This window comes from Pan paniscus, chromosome 14, assembly GCF_029289425.2.
Source record: "Pan paniscus chromosome 14, NHGRI_mPanPan1-v2.0_pri, whole genome shotgun sequence".
NCBI classification, from domain to species: domain Eukaryota; kingdom Metazoa; phylum Chordata; class Mammalia; order Primates; family Hominidae; genus Pan; species Pan paniscus.
In genome coordinates, this window is record NC_073263.2 from 26,697,357 (window position 1) to 26,714,376 (window position 17,020).

The window sequence follows — 17,020 nt, forward strand, 5'->3', positions numbered from 1 at the left end:
TGCAAATAGACAAGTTTAATTTATAGACCCTGAATCTTTCTCCCTAGGAATTTTCCCTGATATCTCTTGCATTACATGGTAAAATTCACAATAATTTTTTTCACGTTCATTATTTAGTTATTTTCATACATCCAAATCCATTCCACAAATTTGGGTCTCAAATCAAATACAATAATATTAAGAATGCAACTGAAGCCACAGTTCACTTCTCTGCTGTAAGTTTAGCCTGAGGGACCCATTAGCCTTTAGCAAAATCCCCATGTTATGTTTAAAAACAATAAAAGTCATGAGTTCTAAGAGCTCCGTACTAGCCTACATGGACTTAACAACTAATCTTGAATTTGGTACACTGTGTGTGGGTTTTTGTCCACAAGAGATAGTAGATCTAAAGCACTGGGACACCATTCCCCTCTCCCTGCTCAGAGCAGAAGTCTATGCAACCTCTCTCAACACTGAGACAGCCTGCAACTCAAAAATCTTCTCAGCAGTCCACTCCATCCCTCCGAGGCCGGGCCAAGTCATGCATAGAACCTTGCGTGGTTCCACCAATTGGAAAAGTCTAGACCACAGCTGAGCTAACTGAAGCAAATTATCTAACCTTGCCCTTCAATGCAATAATCCTCCGTCCCTGAAAATAATAACCATTTCCCCTCTCAACCTCAATCTCCTATCCTCTACTACTCTCATTTGCTTATTGCACCTTATTTCCTTTCTCATCCTTGGGATTTTCTTTGTTCCCAACCCTTTCTAAGTTGCTCATTCTAGGTCCTCCATTCTGTTCTAAACAAACTCCCTCGCCTTATCAACCTTTGGCATTTTCTAGTTTCCTACTGCTACTTGCTCTCAATCACAAAAGTGCCCAAGATACAGCCATACTATGACCCTCAACCCTCCTCTCTCTGAGGTCATCTCCCTCCTCCTCATCCACTGATGGCCTGATTCACAGTTTCTCTCTCCACTTTGCCTCCTGCACCAACCTTGACATGTCAGTGTCTAGGCAGCTTCCTGACGTGCATGCACCTCAATCCCTTACAATTCAAGAACCTTTATCTCTCACTCACCCACCCATTTCCGGGTCACAAATCTGGAACCACCCACCTCAAACAGGTCCACTAAGACAAGGAGTGGAAGATAATTATGCTAAAGTTGAGTTGAGGGGCTGAAGAAAAGTTGGAAACCAACTGGAAAAGTCCTAGAGGAATCTAAAAAGAAGAATAATCAGGGAGAACTAGTAAAAAGATTTTATAAACACTGCTGAGGACCTAGTTAAGGTTAGAGATGAATAATTCCCTACAGTGGCTAACTACATATTGGCTTGATGCCACAATCTGAAGTAGCCTAATTTCTCCCTGTTGAAAAGAATTTTAGCATATACATGTTTTTCAAAATAATTACTTTTTAAGCAAAAATGTGCAAATGTTTTTGCTTTTTAAAAATGTACATCTTTTTCTGGATGCTCTTTTAACACAGAGCAATGATTTCATATTCACAAAAATACCTCCAATGACTTGAATGCTCTGGAAATGAGACGCAAAGTAAACCAAAAAAATAATCTTTAAACTTTTGTTGAAATATTTCTAAGATTATTTGTAGTCCATTTTCCTTAGAGTATACTGAATATGCCAGAATTTTGCTGTATGTGAAAGCAGCCATTATAGTTTTAAAAGCGTCAACCAGGACTGTATAAACATCAAAATAACACTGATGAATGACCTCAGGACAATCCCTGTGAACTGTATTATATTTAATTTTTAAAACCCTGGTTTTCTTATGGTTTGCTTTCTTCTTTGCTAAGTAGCATAATGGGAAAGGTGGACTTCAAACTTGCTTTGGAAGTTAAACAATTTCATTCATTCATTCACTCATTCAATAAATATTTAGTAAGCACCTACTATGTGCCAGGAACTGGATTATGTGCTGGGAATACAATGGTGAGCAAAAACAAATGGGTTCCCTCCGTCATGGAACTGACAGTCTAGTGGGAGAGACAGACAATTTCATTATTAAATAAATGTATGATTATAAACTACTATAGTCCTGATATAGCTGCAACAATAATGCAAAAAAAATGAAAAACACTGCTTAAAAATAGGTTATGTTCTCCTCATAATTCAGAATTAGCTATAAGCTCTCATTACACAAAATACCATTTATGCTCTTTTGGAGAAAAAGAATTGTTTGAAATAAACATAAGAAATTATTTACTCAAATATATTTAACAGGTATTATTTGTGAACAACTAAAATTTCCTCACTTGAGGGAGACCAAGACTTAAATTTATCTGTTTTTGTATCTCTCCACGGCACATGAAACGCTGCTTGTCCATGCAGGTTCCTTAAGAACAAGGACCCTTTCTATCTCATCCCTAGGACTGACAACCGTGCCTGCCACATAACGAGATGTATTTCCCATTTTTTAATGAATGAATGAATGAATGGATGGATGGACAATAGGGATTGAAACAACTAAGATGATGACAGAAAAGTAGATCTGCCCCCAAACAATAACTGAAATGACTGACACTGCTAAGGTTCAGTGAGTCAGAGCACACAACTACAGATGCCAGCTGATGTGGCCCTCAGGCCCACCTAAAATGATCCCAAACAGTCCAGTTGAGGGTCAACTGTAGCTAACACAATCAGATCACCATCCTATGTTGTATTTCTTCCAAAATAATAGTAGATCACTCACAGGCAGTACCTGTAAAGAGAGGACTCCATTTCCTACCTGGGTACTGCAACAGCCTCCAGGCTGGTCTCCTGCCTCTACTCTCATGCTGCCCAGGCCCACCCAGCAGCCAAAGGGTCTTCTCAAACAAATCAGAACGTATCACCCACCTGCTCAGAACCCTCTCGTGGTTTCCCATGGCTTTCCAAATAAAACCCAAGCTTTAGGCCCCTGTTCTTCTGACTTTATCTTCATCTTATTCCACTCTTGCCATGCTAATTTTCTTGCCATCCTTCAAGCACTCAGGCAACCTGCACTTTCTTCCTACTGATGGTAACATTTTTGCCTCAGATCTTCAAATGATGTCTTCAAATTTCTGATCTAACATTACCTAATCAGGGACATTTCCCAATGACTGACATATGAACTAGCAACTCCCTCATCCTCTGTCCCCTTTCCCAGTCTTCTTTTTTCGTGATAGTGACACATTACATCACACAATTGATGGCTGTCTGCTTCCCCACGAGGGTGTCAGGTACCTGAAGGCGTATTTCTGTATCATCAGTTCCTAAACAGTGTCTGGCACACAACAGGAAATATATCTATCATGATTAGTCTACTCAAACACTCAGCTAGCATCCATCCCATCAGCAGGTAACATGCATGGAGCCAGTGTTGCTGTACTCTATGCAGGAGCACTGTGCAACAGTCCTCTTATGCTATGATTAGGTAACATGAGTTAAAACTGTAAAAACAAAAATTCATTAATAAATAGAAATTAAAATCAGTTCCTTTCAGGAACATCAAAAAGATTAGTAACATAAAGCAATGGTGGTTAAAACAATATGGGGCTAATATCTATTGAGAATAAAATTTTTAACATAGTATGGCAGGAAATTAATTTAGTAAGAACCATCTACCAGTGAAAGTCAGTGGAAATACTGAAATGAGTAACATACTTTCCAAAGATTTAAAACAAACAAAATCTCAGAAGGAAAGATATGCAATGAATAATATATTAAATCCTCTTTGATTTGTATATTCTTCTCTACACAATTCTCAAGGGAAAATTCAAAAGCCAAAAATATATTTCAAAACATATTTGCAAATGTCAGCAACATCAAATAATAAAAATGCTTTTCTATTAAAAAAATGGCTTTTCTATTAAGCATTATTTCTGAAGTTTAGAAAAATGAAGCAAAACTTATGAGAAGATGGGCTTAGAATATTTATTCTAGAATCAGTCTCTTTCAAAGAAGTATTTAAGAACTCTATTGTGTTACCAATTCAATCTGCCTAAATACAAAAAGAATTAGTAACTATTGAACTATCAAAAAAAAAAAATAATAATAATAATAATAATAAGGCCAGACACAGTGGCTCATGCCTGTAATCCAACACTTTGGGAGACTGAGGTGGGTCATATGAGGCCAGGAGTTCAAGACTAGTCTGAGCAACATAATGAGACCCCATCTCTACCAAAAAAAAAAAAAAAGAGAGAGAGACAGAGAGAGAAAGAGATGAAAAAAGAAAAAAAGCCCATTTGGAAAAAATAACGAACACTGTAAAAATACCCCAGGTTTGACAAATAAACATATAAAGCCATAAGTATGTAACTGTATTTTACCTCTGTTCAGCATGAGGGTCAACCTAACTAAGATAACATCATTGTATAAAGAGCCCATGTGATAGGTTAGTAAGGCCAAGAGAAATGTACTATTAAATGAAAAGGGAAATAATGTATGCTCTGTATGAGCTGCATACTTCTGAACTTTTTTTTTTTAGAGACAGGGTCTTGCTCTGTTACCCAAGCTGGAGAGTGGCACAATCAGGGCTCACTGCAGCTTCAACCTCCTGGGCTCAAGCAATCCTGCCACCTTAGCCTTCCAAGTAGCTGGGACTACAGATGTGCACCACCACATCCGATTAATTTTTAAAATTTTTTGTGAGACAAGGTCTTGCTTTGCTGCTGAGGCTAGTCTCAAACTCTTGGGCTCAAGCAGTCCACCTACCTTGGCCTCCCAAAGTGCTGGGATTATAGGTGTGAGCCACCGTGTCCAGTCACTGAACATTTTAAAAATACTAATAAAGTCACTGAGAAAGGGTGCCATGTTCAATTACCAAATACATAAATTTTCCACAAGGACAAAACTTTTAAAGTTTTGTACAGACACACACAAAAAGACTGAGAAGACTTAACTGCTCAATCCACATTTGAGCATTAAGGTTATATTTGATTTTCTAAAAAAAACAAGATAAACAGATCTATAATCTAATAAAGGACATACGTTTAGCTTTCATTAGGGGAAACAAGATGTATTTTTATGAGCAATTAATCAATTATTCTACATGTGTATGTGGGGAAAATGAACAAATCTTCAACAAATATATCAAATTCAAGAATAATAGCCTATAGCCTGTTTCTGGGTCATCTTATATTTCAGGGAACTAGATATGATCCAGGCTTACCTCAATTCACTGTGTACAGTGTCAACTGACTAATTTAAAGGCGGGATTACGCATTAGGGTATTTAATAATCCATCTTAAAGACTTCCCAAATCCTGCTTGTGAGCGTCTACTTAATAGGTAACAAATCAACTAAAAATGCCATTCAATTTTGTTTCTACAATGATTAAAATGCCTGCATTAAACAAAAGCCAGAATTCTACATGTTATCTAAATTCCATTTGAATTTTTGAGGCAGTGTCCCACGTTAGATAGAACACTGGGCTTACATATCAGGGAGAAGTAAGTTTGTATACCAGCTCCACCACTTACTAACTCTGTGGGACCTTGGACGAATTAACCTCTCTGAGCCTCAGTTATTTCATAGGGTGATAATGTCCAACTTATTGGCATGTGAAAATTAAATGAACAATATTTCAAAAGAGAAAAGGAAGGCGGGGCTTACTCAGTAAGTATTTTAAAAAGGGGTTGGGGGATTAAAACTTATCTACCCTAAGCCAAAAGGTCTTTTCTAGCTCCTTCCCCGGAGTGTGGCTCCTGGCAAGCCTTTTTTAGGTTTTGATTTTTCACGGCTCTCTATCTAAGGCTACTGCAAGGATCCAATGAGTTAACACACATGAAAGCATTATGAAAACAAATGCATAAGCATGCAAAAAAAAAAAGAAACAAAAACCCTTCATTCTTGACAGAAAAGCCAAGCAAGCAAAAAGAGAAACTGTGATTTCTCATTTGCTGCCACACAGAATTTTATCACTGTATAACGCAATGCAAACATTAACCATATCTTGCATTAATTACTGTAAGACTATCTCCTTCACTAAACGAGTGCCTCTTTGAAGAAAGGCGTGTCATCCTTGTTTCTTCAACAGCTAACATGTTATCAGGCATACAGATGATGCTCAGTAAGTGCTGGAATTATGGCACACTATATTTAACCTTCCTAGTATGTCATTAATACAGTGGGAAGTAGAATTACCGTTTTCTTTCCGTAATCTTGTGATGAACTTCTTAGGGGGTATTACTCCAACCTTTTTCTTCTGAGTGGCTATGCTATGGAAGAGATCTGCTAAGCATGTAAGAAGGCTCTCCTTTTTCCTAGGTTGACTCTTATACGCAAGAACTTTTTCCCGAAATGGACGACAAAAATAAAGTGCTTGAAGAACTGAATTGCAGTAGCAGGTATTCCCAAACTGCAACAGAAAAAAAAAAGTTTTGTTAAATTTAGGGCAACACATTTTCAAGAGAGAAATTCCCGGTATATGGTTGAGAACAGAAAGAGATGACAATCGCTTACTACTGTTACTATAACACTGACTGCATTATATTATACATTTTAAAATACAACTCTCAAAAATTCTTTGGAAATCACAAAAGTAAAGTTTTCTATCAGGTTCTTAGGTACATCCAAATTAAAACACACAAAAACAAAAAATAAAAAAAACAAGATCCCCTGAAACGTTACATGAAAAAGTCACCAGTATGACAGTCTAGCAACCACTGAAATGCCAAGTCACAGTATTCATGATGTATTGGAAAGACATCAAATCCTTAACTATGAATTTCTCTCTTACCAGCCATGTCACTGGGGTATGTCACTACATCTTACTGAACTCTACTCCTCTCCACTCTAGTAATTGGGGCGAGACGGGGGAGGGGGCGGGCGGGGAAATAACCCTACTTTATAAAGTAAATGACACACGGTTTCATAAATATGTATTGCCTTCCTTTTCCCTTCCATTAATAAACACTGGCTCTAAAAGCTATAAAACAGCTAAAAGTCAGTCATGAAGATTTGGGGAGCACTATGAAACTATAAAAAAGGAATGAGGATAATTCTCATATTTCTACTATGGGGTGAGATCAAGTATATACAGTATTAGGTTAAAAAGGCTAGGCAGAGAAAAATGTTTAAGATTGGGTGATATCAAATGTATGTCCATAGACCATTTGTTTATATATTTTTTTAAAAAATGAGGAAGGATAAACAAAAAGCTAACAAAAATGTTTATAGGAGAAGAGGAAAAATGGAGAGATGGATGAAAATGAGACTTCTCTGAAAGAATGTTGTTATAAAACATTTACTTTGTACCCCCTATCTTTTCTAAAATAAAAAAGAAATTTCTAAAATTAAAAACAAAAATAAAACCTAAATGTATATGGATTCAATGGTAGAAATAAAGAGAAATGAATTACTTCAGGTGACTTAAAGAATGTTTACCATACATGCCTAATGAGATATAGTCTAATCATTTTAAAAAACAAAAACAACAACAACAACAACAAATCTACTGGCCAGACGCAGTGGCTCACACCTGTAATCCCAGCACTTTGGGAGGCCGAGGTGGGCGGATCACTTGAGGTTAGAAGTTTGAGACCAACTTGGTTAACATGGTGAAACCCCAACTCTACTAAAAATACAAAAATTAGCCAGGCATGATGACACATGCCTGTGATTCCAACTACTCAGGAGGCTGAGGTATGAGAATCGCTTGAACCTGGGAGGCGGAGGTTGCAGTGAGCCAAGATCGCACCACTGCACTCCGGCTTGGAAAACAAAGTGAGACTCTGTCTCAAAAACAAACTAACAAAAAAACAAATGTATTGATATTGTTATTTTGAAACTATTGTAGCTATATCATAGGACAAAGCAAACAAGGAATTATGTTAATACCCTAAGGAACCAAAATTTTTAATGTAAAGAAAAAAAGATGCTATAATAAAAATCAGAAAAATAAAAGCCTTGTAAACTTCAGTTAGAAATATCAACATAAACTTATGTCTTTTTATAACTCTGAAAGTGTATGTCTGTGTGCATGCATGCATGTTTGTGTGTACGTGTTTTCAAACTCTGTCCACTGAAAAGGTGTGGCAGCAACAAGTTTCTCCTATACCCAGATTGTGTTCTCTAAACACCCTTTTCCCATCCAAAGGAACTCGGACACCTTGAAGATATGGCTGATACAAGATCTGCGATAAGAAATGTACAATGTGCCTTCTCAAAAGAAGACATTTATGCAGCCAAAAGACATATGAAAAAATGCTCACCATCACTGGCCATCAGAGAAATGCAAATCAAAACCACAATGAGATACCATCTCACACCAGTTAGAATGGCAATCATTAAAAAGTCAGGAAACAACAGGTGCTGGAGAGGATGTGGAGAAATAGGAACACTTTTACACTGTTGGTGGGACTGTAAACTAGTTCAACCATTGTGGAAGTCAGTGTGGTGATTCCTCAGGGATCTAGAACCAGAAATGCCATTTGACCCAGCCATCCCATTACTGGGTATATACCTAAAGGACTACAAATCATGCTGCTATAAAGACACATGCACACGTATGTTTATTGCGGCACTATGCACAATAGCAAAGACTTGGAACCAACCCAAATGTCCAACAATGATAGACTGGATTAAGAAAATGTGGCACATATACACCATGGAATACTATGCAGCCATAAAAAATGATGAGTTCATATCCTTTGTAGGGACATGGATGAAACTGGAAATCATCATTCTCAGTAAACTATCCCAAGGACAAAAAACCAAACATCGCATGTTCTCACTCATAGATGGGAATTGAACAATGAGAACACATGGACACAGGAAGGGGAACATCACACTCTGAGGACTGTTGTGGGGTGGGTGGAGGGGGGAGGGATAGCATTAGGAGATATACCTAATGCTAAATGACGAGTTAATGGGTGCAGCACACCAGCATGGCACATGTATACATATGTAACTAACCTGCACATTGTGCACATGTACCCTAAAACTTAAAGCATAAAAAAAAAAAAGGAAATGTACAATGTGCAAGATTAGCCTGGGATATCTTAAATATAAGTGTCAACTTTAATACAAAAGGATTACTGCAATGGATCAAAACACACCAACTATACAAAAATTCATAAATTTAAAATGACATTTTAGGCCGGGCACAATGGCTCATGCCTGTAATCCCAGCACTTTGGGAGGCCAAGGCAGGTGGATCAGTTGCGGTCAGGAGTTTGAGACTAGCCTGGCCAACATGGTGAAACCCCGTCTCTAACTGAAATTACAAAAATTAGCCGGGTGTGGTGGCGCGCACCTATAATCCCAGCTACTCAGGAAGCTGAGGTGGTAGAATCACTTGAACCTGGAGGCAGAGGTTGCAGTGAGCCAAGATGGTACCACTGTACTCGGGCTTGGGCGACAGAATGAGACTTTCTCCACAAAAAAAGATATATATGTGTGTGTGTGTGTGTGTGTATACACATAATGACATTTTTTTAAAAAGCAGCCCTCTTTAGTCTCCATTGACAATTACAAACTAACATATAAAAGGAAAAACATTAAAGATTCATCTTGCCTTTCTTATAAGAACCATATTTCAGGGGCACTAAACAGTTGATGAAGGAAGTTTCTGTTTATAAAATAAGTCCAGTGAATAAAATCAGAAGAAATGGTTGTAAATAATGGATTAAGCAATAATTATCAATGGATGCTCAAAGCATTAGGTTAAAAGTTGATGGGGATGTTTAAAACAGAGTGAACAGACCTAAACACCCCAGCGATTTCAGCATTGCTCAAGTGAACAACTGAATATTGTGTGTCTTTTAATATATCTTACCTCCTATGAAGTATTCTTGCCTTAAGCAAAACCACTAAACTTTAATCATGTCTCTACGTGTAACTACTAATTTACAAGACAGTCAACAGTCAGGCAATGAAAGAGACAATACCACAAAGAAGGAAAAGGCCAAGTTTGAAATGGGAATAGTCTCTAGGACACATGACCTAGTTTCTCCACAAATTGATGACTTGAAAAAAGGTTGAAAAGGACTCAAGAGACACAACAATCAAATTGCAAATGTAAATGCTGGAGTTTACTTAGATCCTGATTTACAAACCAACTATAAAAAGTCATCTTTGGCTGGGCGCAGTGGCTCAAGCCTGTAATCCCAGCACTTTGGGAAGCCGAAGTGGGTGGATTAAGGTCAGGAGTTTGAGACCAGCCTGGCCAACATGGTGAAACCACGTCTCTACTAAAAATACAAAAACTAGCCCGGCGTTTTACTCCTGTAATCCCAGCTACTCGGGAGGCTGAGACAGGAGAATCGCTGGAACACGGGAGGCTGAGGTTGCAGTGAGCCGAGATGGTGCCGCCATTGCACTCCAGCCTGGGCGACAGAGTGAGACTCTGTCTCCAAAAAAAAAAAAAAAAGTCATCTTTGAGACAAAAGAAGATACTTGAATCAATCCAATACCACTGCATTGGATGATATTAAGAAATTGTTGACTTTGTTAGGTGTGATCATTAGGTGATCATATTTTTTAAAACGTCCCTGCCACTTTGAGACATGTAATTAAACGTGTCCCATTTATGGCCAAAATGCCATGATGACTAGGATTTCCTTTTCCAGGTAAAAAAAAAAAAAAAAAAAAAAAAAAAAGAAGGATAAGTGGAAGAGAAGGAAAATATTGGTAATTGTTCAAGCTAGGTTGATGGGTTCATAGTGATTCATTATATTTACCTCTCCTACTCTAGCTTTTCAAAGGAGGCGTTTAATCTTTGAGGTAAATTGTATAATCATGTCATTATGTGTCACAATCATTGCAAATAAAGGACCTAACCAGATAAGTTCATAGGGAAGACAGACACTAGGCAGAGCCAATAATTTGAGGGGATAAAACTTAAAAGCTCTGCTATGTTCAATCTCCTAATTGTCTGAATATGTTTCTTTTTTTCCACAGAGATTAAACAAATAAGATCCCTCTGCCCCACTGAAACAGGAGTTACCAACTTTTTGAAGAGGCTTGTGAGATCCAACCCCTCTCCAGCTGAGGACCTGAGACCTAGTGAGGACAATGACTTCTCATATCTACACTGCTAGTAGGAGACAAGCACTGGTTTCAGAAAAAGAGGCGCTTAAGCTTAAGAGGTATGTGATTAAAGCGTACAGATATCAATGATCATAAATGTAACTACAGATACACTTCAATGAACCCTACCCAGGGGTTAAGTACAACTGAATGTTACTAAGATTAATTTACCCAGTATCCAGTATAAATCTGTCTTTAAAATTGTATTTGTACTACAATCTAATCAAGCTAACGACCAACAAATCTGGTTATATCAACTGAAGAGAAGATACAATCTCCATATTTTGGAATAGGCAACAGGGGAATTGAACAACTTCCACCGAGCAGGGAGATGAAAGCAAAAGAGATCATCTCCAAGTATACCAGAAATATTATGATAATGAGGATTGACCTATCTATAAAAAATATGAGAAGCAAATAGGATAGGCTAAAAAACTAGAGGGAGTCTCTATTTTGTAGACTACTGGAAGTCAGGCTCACACTTCTGTCCAACATGACTTGCTCATCTTCTGAATATAAAGCAACAGTAATATTATAATCAATTCTCTGAGGCCTGCTATTAGTCTTCTTTTATTTACTTTCATCAATCCCATTAAAGAAAAATTAAAAGGTTGAAAATACTACTCTTTCTCCAGAATAAGCTGACTTTCAATCTTTTTAATAATTTTGAAACTTTTCCTTCAATTTTCTTGATTTTTAATATTAACTTTCATTCAAGGTCCTAAGACCTAAAAATTATCTTTCAAGAGTAGAGCCTTCGTGCAAAAGGTTTTCTGGGATGATTTTCTCTATGTTCTTGTTTGTGAATGCTCAATTTCTTAAAAAACAAAAAAAATTGCTTTTAGTGCTGAAATCTATGCTGTGTTATCTCAGCTGGTTTTGAAGATCAAAGGTAGGTTTAAATTAGGGAGAAGAAATTTTAAAAGTTGCCACCCTACTCGAGGTCTGATCATTGATTTTTTGATTGCTTAGTGAATACAATCTCATTCTTGCTTTCAAAGAGCTTTCTCTAATGCCTTCTTCTCCAAACCTTAACAAACATCCCACCGCAAATATTTTTTATATACCTACTACTAAGACCATTTTGAGCGCACATCCCTTACACATTTATAAATTATACATACTATGTATATTAAAAATGTAAAGGAATGCAATTAAGAAAATGCACATTTTAGATGTTTGTCTTATTTATTACACACTATTATTTTCATGAAAAATTATTAGTCTTAAGTGAGAGCGATGAGATTATTTTTGTAAAGGCTTTAGATTTTAAAACAGCAATTTGATAGTCTGTGATGTTCAGTTATTTGTATATGTGGTTTTAATGGCTATCAAAACTGAAAAAGATACCTTCCTAAAGACACATAGGTGCAAGGGAATGAGAGTCTCACTATGTACCTTTACTTTTTAAATCATGGTATCCAACTAGTAGTCTTATCTACTATCAAATTAGTTTGAATACATTTAGGAAATGCCTGCCTTGAGAGCCCCACAGCACAGTAATGAAGCACATAGGATCTGAAACCAAACTGTCTAGGTTCAAGTCTGGTTCCACTATCTGACCTTGGGAAATTACTAAACTGTTGTTTACCAGTTTCTTCATCTGCAAAAAGGGGGTAATACAGCACCTACCTCTTAGAATTTCTTAAATAATTAAATGAATCATCACATACAACACTCAGAACAGTTACTGGCCCTTCATCATTTCATAGCTACTTTTTTTTTTTTTTTTTCCTGAGACAGTGTCTTACTGTCACCCAGGCTGGGGTGCAGTGGTATGATCATGGCTCACTGCAGCCTCAACCTCCTGGACTCAAGATCCTCCCACCTCAGTCTGTGGAGTAACTGGGACCTCAGGCACTCAGGCATGCAAAATGCTCCCAGCATTTTTTTTTTTTTTAAGAGACAGGGTCTCACTCTGTTGCCCAGGCTGGTCTCAGATTTCTGGGCTCAAAGCAATCCTCTCGTCTTGGCCTCCCAAAGTGCTAGGATTAAAAGCATGAGCCACTGTGGCCAGCCAATAATAACTTTTAAAACAACCTTTTAAGTTAACTAAAATTCAATCATATAATTCTCTAAAACTACATTTAAATTATAATAGATCTGCCACAGCAGAAACAAATGAGAGAGATGATGCCATCAACCCTTTGACATCATGGAACTTGAAATAACATACAACCATATCATATACAGATAGAGTATAGGCACCAGTCTCATCCATATGTTAGGAATAATGCTTAGTCTACCATTTTTAGATAAAAATAAACATCAGAAATGCTAATATTTTCTTCCTATTCCCAATGGATCATCTTACACACTTCTTTTGGAGACTACTAGTTTTAACACCATAATGTCAATAGCATTACTTTGTTTAAATACTGAGGCTAGGCACAATGGCTCATGCCTGTAATCCCAGCACTTTGGGAGGCTGAGGCAGGAGGATCGCTTGAGACCAGGGATTCAACACCAGCATGGGCGATATAGTAAGACCCCATCTCTACAAAAACCTTAAAAAATTAGCTGAGCATGGTGGTGTGCACCTGTAGTCCCAGCTACTCAGGAGGTAAAGGCAGGAGGACGGCTTGAGCCAGGAAGGTGAAGCTGCAGTGAGCCAGGGAGGCGAAACTGCAGTGAGCCATGATCACTCACTGCACTCCAGCCTGGGTGACAGAGCAAGACCCTTTCTCAAAACAAAAACAAAAACAAACAAACAAACAAGCAAAAAACCCAAATAAAAAATAAAAATGTTGAAAAGGAACCGTTTTTGAAGAAGCACAACTTCTTCCCTGCCCCCCATGCTGGGCCTGGGTGATGGTGCCTGTTCTGTGAACATGCTAAGATGTTCTAAGGGAATGCCCTCTTGCACCAACCAGTTCTTGTTTAGGTGACCACATTTTAGAACATTGTATTTCCACATCCCCCTACCCACCACGCTTCTTACTCCAGCAGAGTAGACCAGACATTGAGTACCTCACCCAGAAGTCATCTTTTCATACTCCAATGGACGTCAGGTTCCTCACCCTATGTTCTTACTCCACTGCCCCATGCTTCCTTGTGGGAACTGCTTTCTCTTCTCTATGCAAATTACTGTCGTGTTATCAATCAAAGCCCTTTTACAGCCCCTAAAACAGGGTTGGACGCTTGGTACAGTCTAGGCAGAGGACCTGGGCCAGAGCTCTTTTCCCAGGTTTGATATGGATATTTTCTGGACTCTCCAACAACGTAAACCTCAAGTAACCTATGGCCATCAGATGAGGAGAAACTGAATGAGAATGAAATCAATACAAAAGAAAAGAGAACCAAGAGACATTTGCCTAATGAACTTTATAACCCAAAAATGGAAAGTTTCATTTTTATTTATTTCTATAATGGACCCTGCTCCAACTAATGACTAGTAGCAATTCAGGTTAAATAGCTTTTTATATGACAGATTAGAAATGCAATCATAATTTTATAATAAAGATTCTGAAGGGAAAGCACATTTCTTTTTTTATTATTTTTAAAACAAACAACCTAAAACCTTAGAAGACAGGAAAAGCATATTTCACAGTACCCTCACAAATGGACTTACTGAGGCCAGGCTACTTGTGTGTTGAGGCCTACCTGTATTAGAAAATTAATAAAGAACCATACAATAAAACAATGAAAAAAAAAGCTATTCAAAAAAATGCACAGACTATATTACAAGTAAGAAAGATACACTAAATTGTGGTTTAAATCACTCTCTATCAGCTCTACTAAAATAAGTACTAACCAGCTACAATATAAAAGGAAAAAAGGCAATTTATCAGGTTAAAACAACTTGTTATCTAAGAATTTTGCTGACTATGTAAACAGCTGGCCTGTAAGTGGGATACTTTACAGCAAAAGAAAGCTTCCAAAGGCTCCTTTCCCCATCCAAAGGTCCTCAAGCTACACTAGTATTTCTCCTCTCTACTTCCAATATCAGGAATAGCATTGTATCTACAGGAGATAAGCTGAGAGGAAATCCTCATTCTATGTATTATACAAATTATAGTGACAGGTAATTAAGAGTAAGCTGCCATAAGAGCCATTATCTGTGACAATATTCTTCTGAGACAAAAATATCTGCAACTGAAAGTAACAGAAAACAGGTTGTCATTAAAGCACTAAGAGCAACTACTCTGTTTAATTTTCTGCTAGGTTAATCTGTGGGTATTTTCCTCCTCTCCATTTAAAAAAAAAAAAAACAAACTTGAGCAATATAGCAAGATCCCATCTCTACAAATAAATTTTTTAAAAATTAGGCAGGCATGGTGGTGTGTGCCTGTGGTCCCAGCTACTCGGGAGGCTAAGGCAGGATTGCCTGAGCCCAGGAGGTGAAGGCTGCAGTGAGCTGTGATCGCACCACCACACTCCAGCCTGCTGCATGGAATTAACCACTCTACTAGCTCTGCTGCATCTACTCTGACCACAGTTTTATTTCTGAGCATAATTCACAATGTTCACCAACCTTTAATAGTTGGAGCTGTGGCCCCTGTAGATATGTTAATTTTATATATAATAACAAGACACAGAGACCAGAAGCTTATATTTCTACTCATCAAATGAATCTCTCCAGGGGATAAAGACAAAGCGTCCTCTGATGGTCTCTTAGTAAGTTTATTCTCTCCTGCTTGTCTTAATTTTATTGTTGAGAATTCTAACTGAAATGCTGTTTTTTAAATTAGAATATAAGGCTAAATTCCAGAAAAAAATAAGTGAGAGGAGTAATGAGTAGCCTGTTCTGGAGAGAGAGAAAGGTAAGGGAGTGCTGATTCTTTGTTATAGGTTTTATGCATAGTGCACAGAGACATTCCCAAAGCACAGGGAATCACACACATCACTTCAACCGCTTTCCTCAAATCCATGAGAAACCCATCTAATAAGTCCTATGTAGGGACTAATATTTAGAATCCACCAATCTGTTCAATATAACTTACTGTGTTACCTATTTTATCAATATATGCGTTTTAAAACACCTGCCATGGATTCACCTAATAGTACAGTACAACAGTATAAAATAAACTACCACAACAATTATATAGCACAAGTTTGTGATACTCCCCAGTGACTCAGAACAGATAACATTCGGGTAAAACTTCTCAAATTTTCCCAAAGTTTTAAAAACGTGTAATTACTAGAATTACCTCCATAAGAACTGGGATGTGCTTTTTCCCCACATTTCACACTTTTATATCTCTAGCACCGGTACAATGAGAGAAGTAAATTGTCAAATACCCCACAGATACATGGAGGCATTTGCACAGCTAAATGTATACTTGTACATTTGTACCATTTAATCAAGTAAATCATTCTCAAAGAATCAAGAGATCACTTAGACTAGGCTATATATTAATACTAAATTTTGGCTATGAGAAATTTCTGACAAAATAGGGATGATCAGATTGACAAGTTAGAAACTATGTATCTCCAAGATTTTAAGATGTCAGGCAACTGGCTGGGTGTGGTGGCTCACGCCTCTAATCCCAGCACTTTAGGAGGCCGAGGTGGGCGGATCATGAGGTCAGGAGATCGAGACCATCCTGGCTAACACGGTGAAACCCTGTCTCTACTAAAAATACAAAAAATTAGTCAGGCATGGTGTCAGGCGCCTGTAGTCCCAGCTACTCGGGAGGCTGAGGCAGGAGAATGGCGTGAACCCGGGAGGCAGACGTTGCAGTGAGCCGAGATCGCGCCACTGCACTCCAGCCTGGGCGACAGAGCAAGACGCTGTCTCAAAAAAAAAAAAAAAAAAGATGTCAGGCAACTTTGTTTCCCTTCCCTTAAAGATCATTTCAAAATTCCCAATCAAGTCTCTTAGCATTTAATTCTATTAATAGAAAAGAACAATTTTCCTTTAATAACTTATGGAATGCATTCATCGTTTTTAAAACTGCTTCCGAACATGATTCTAAAAGCATATCAATGGATACTTACATTGACTAATCCAAAATAGTGCTCATTGACCGGAAACTGTTCTGGACCAATCTCTTTCTCTAATGCCGAAGCATTGGCGCCCT

At 37.8% G+C, this 17,020-nt stretch overlaps 1 protein-coding gene across 3 annotated transcripts in view; it reads right to left on the minus strand.

Moving 5' to 3' along the window:
• USP12 (ubiquitin specific peptidase 12) overlaps positions 1-17,020 on the minus strand; it is a 126,156-nt gene that overhangs the window by 53,985 nt on the left and 55,151 nt on the right. For 2 of the 3 annotated variants that reach the window (XM_034936485.3, XM_034936484.4), the window contains exons 2-3: positions 16,938-17,018; positions 6,111-6,324 (exon numbers count right to left, since the gene is read on the minus strand). In XM_034936485.3, the coding sequence (XP_034792376.1) occupies positions 6,111-6,324; positions 16,938-17,018 (295 nt within the window). Of the gene's footprint in view, positions 1-1,892; positions 1,976-6,110; positions 6,325-16,937; positions 17,019-17,020 lie in introns of those variants that run through there. The other variant, XM_014347411.4, reaches the window with a different exon arrangement.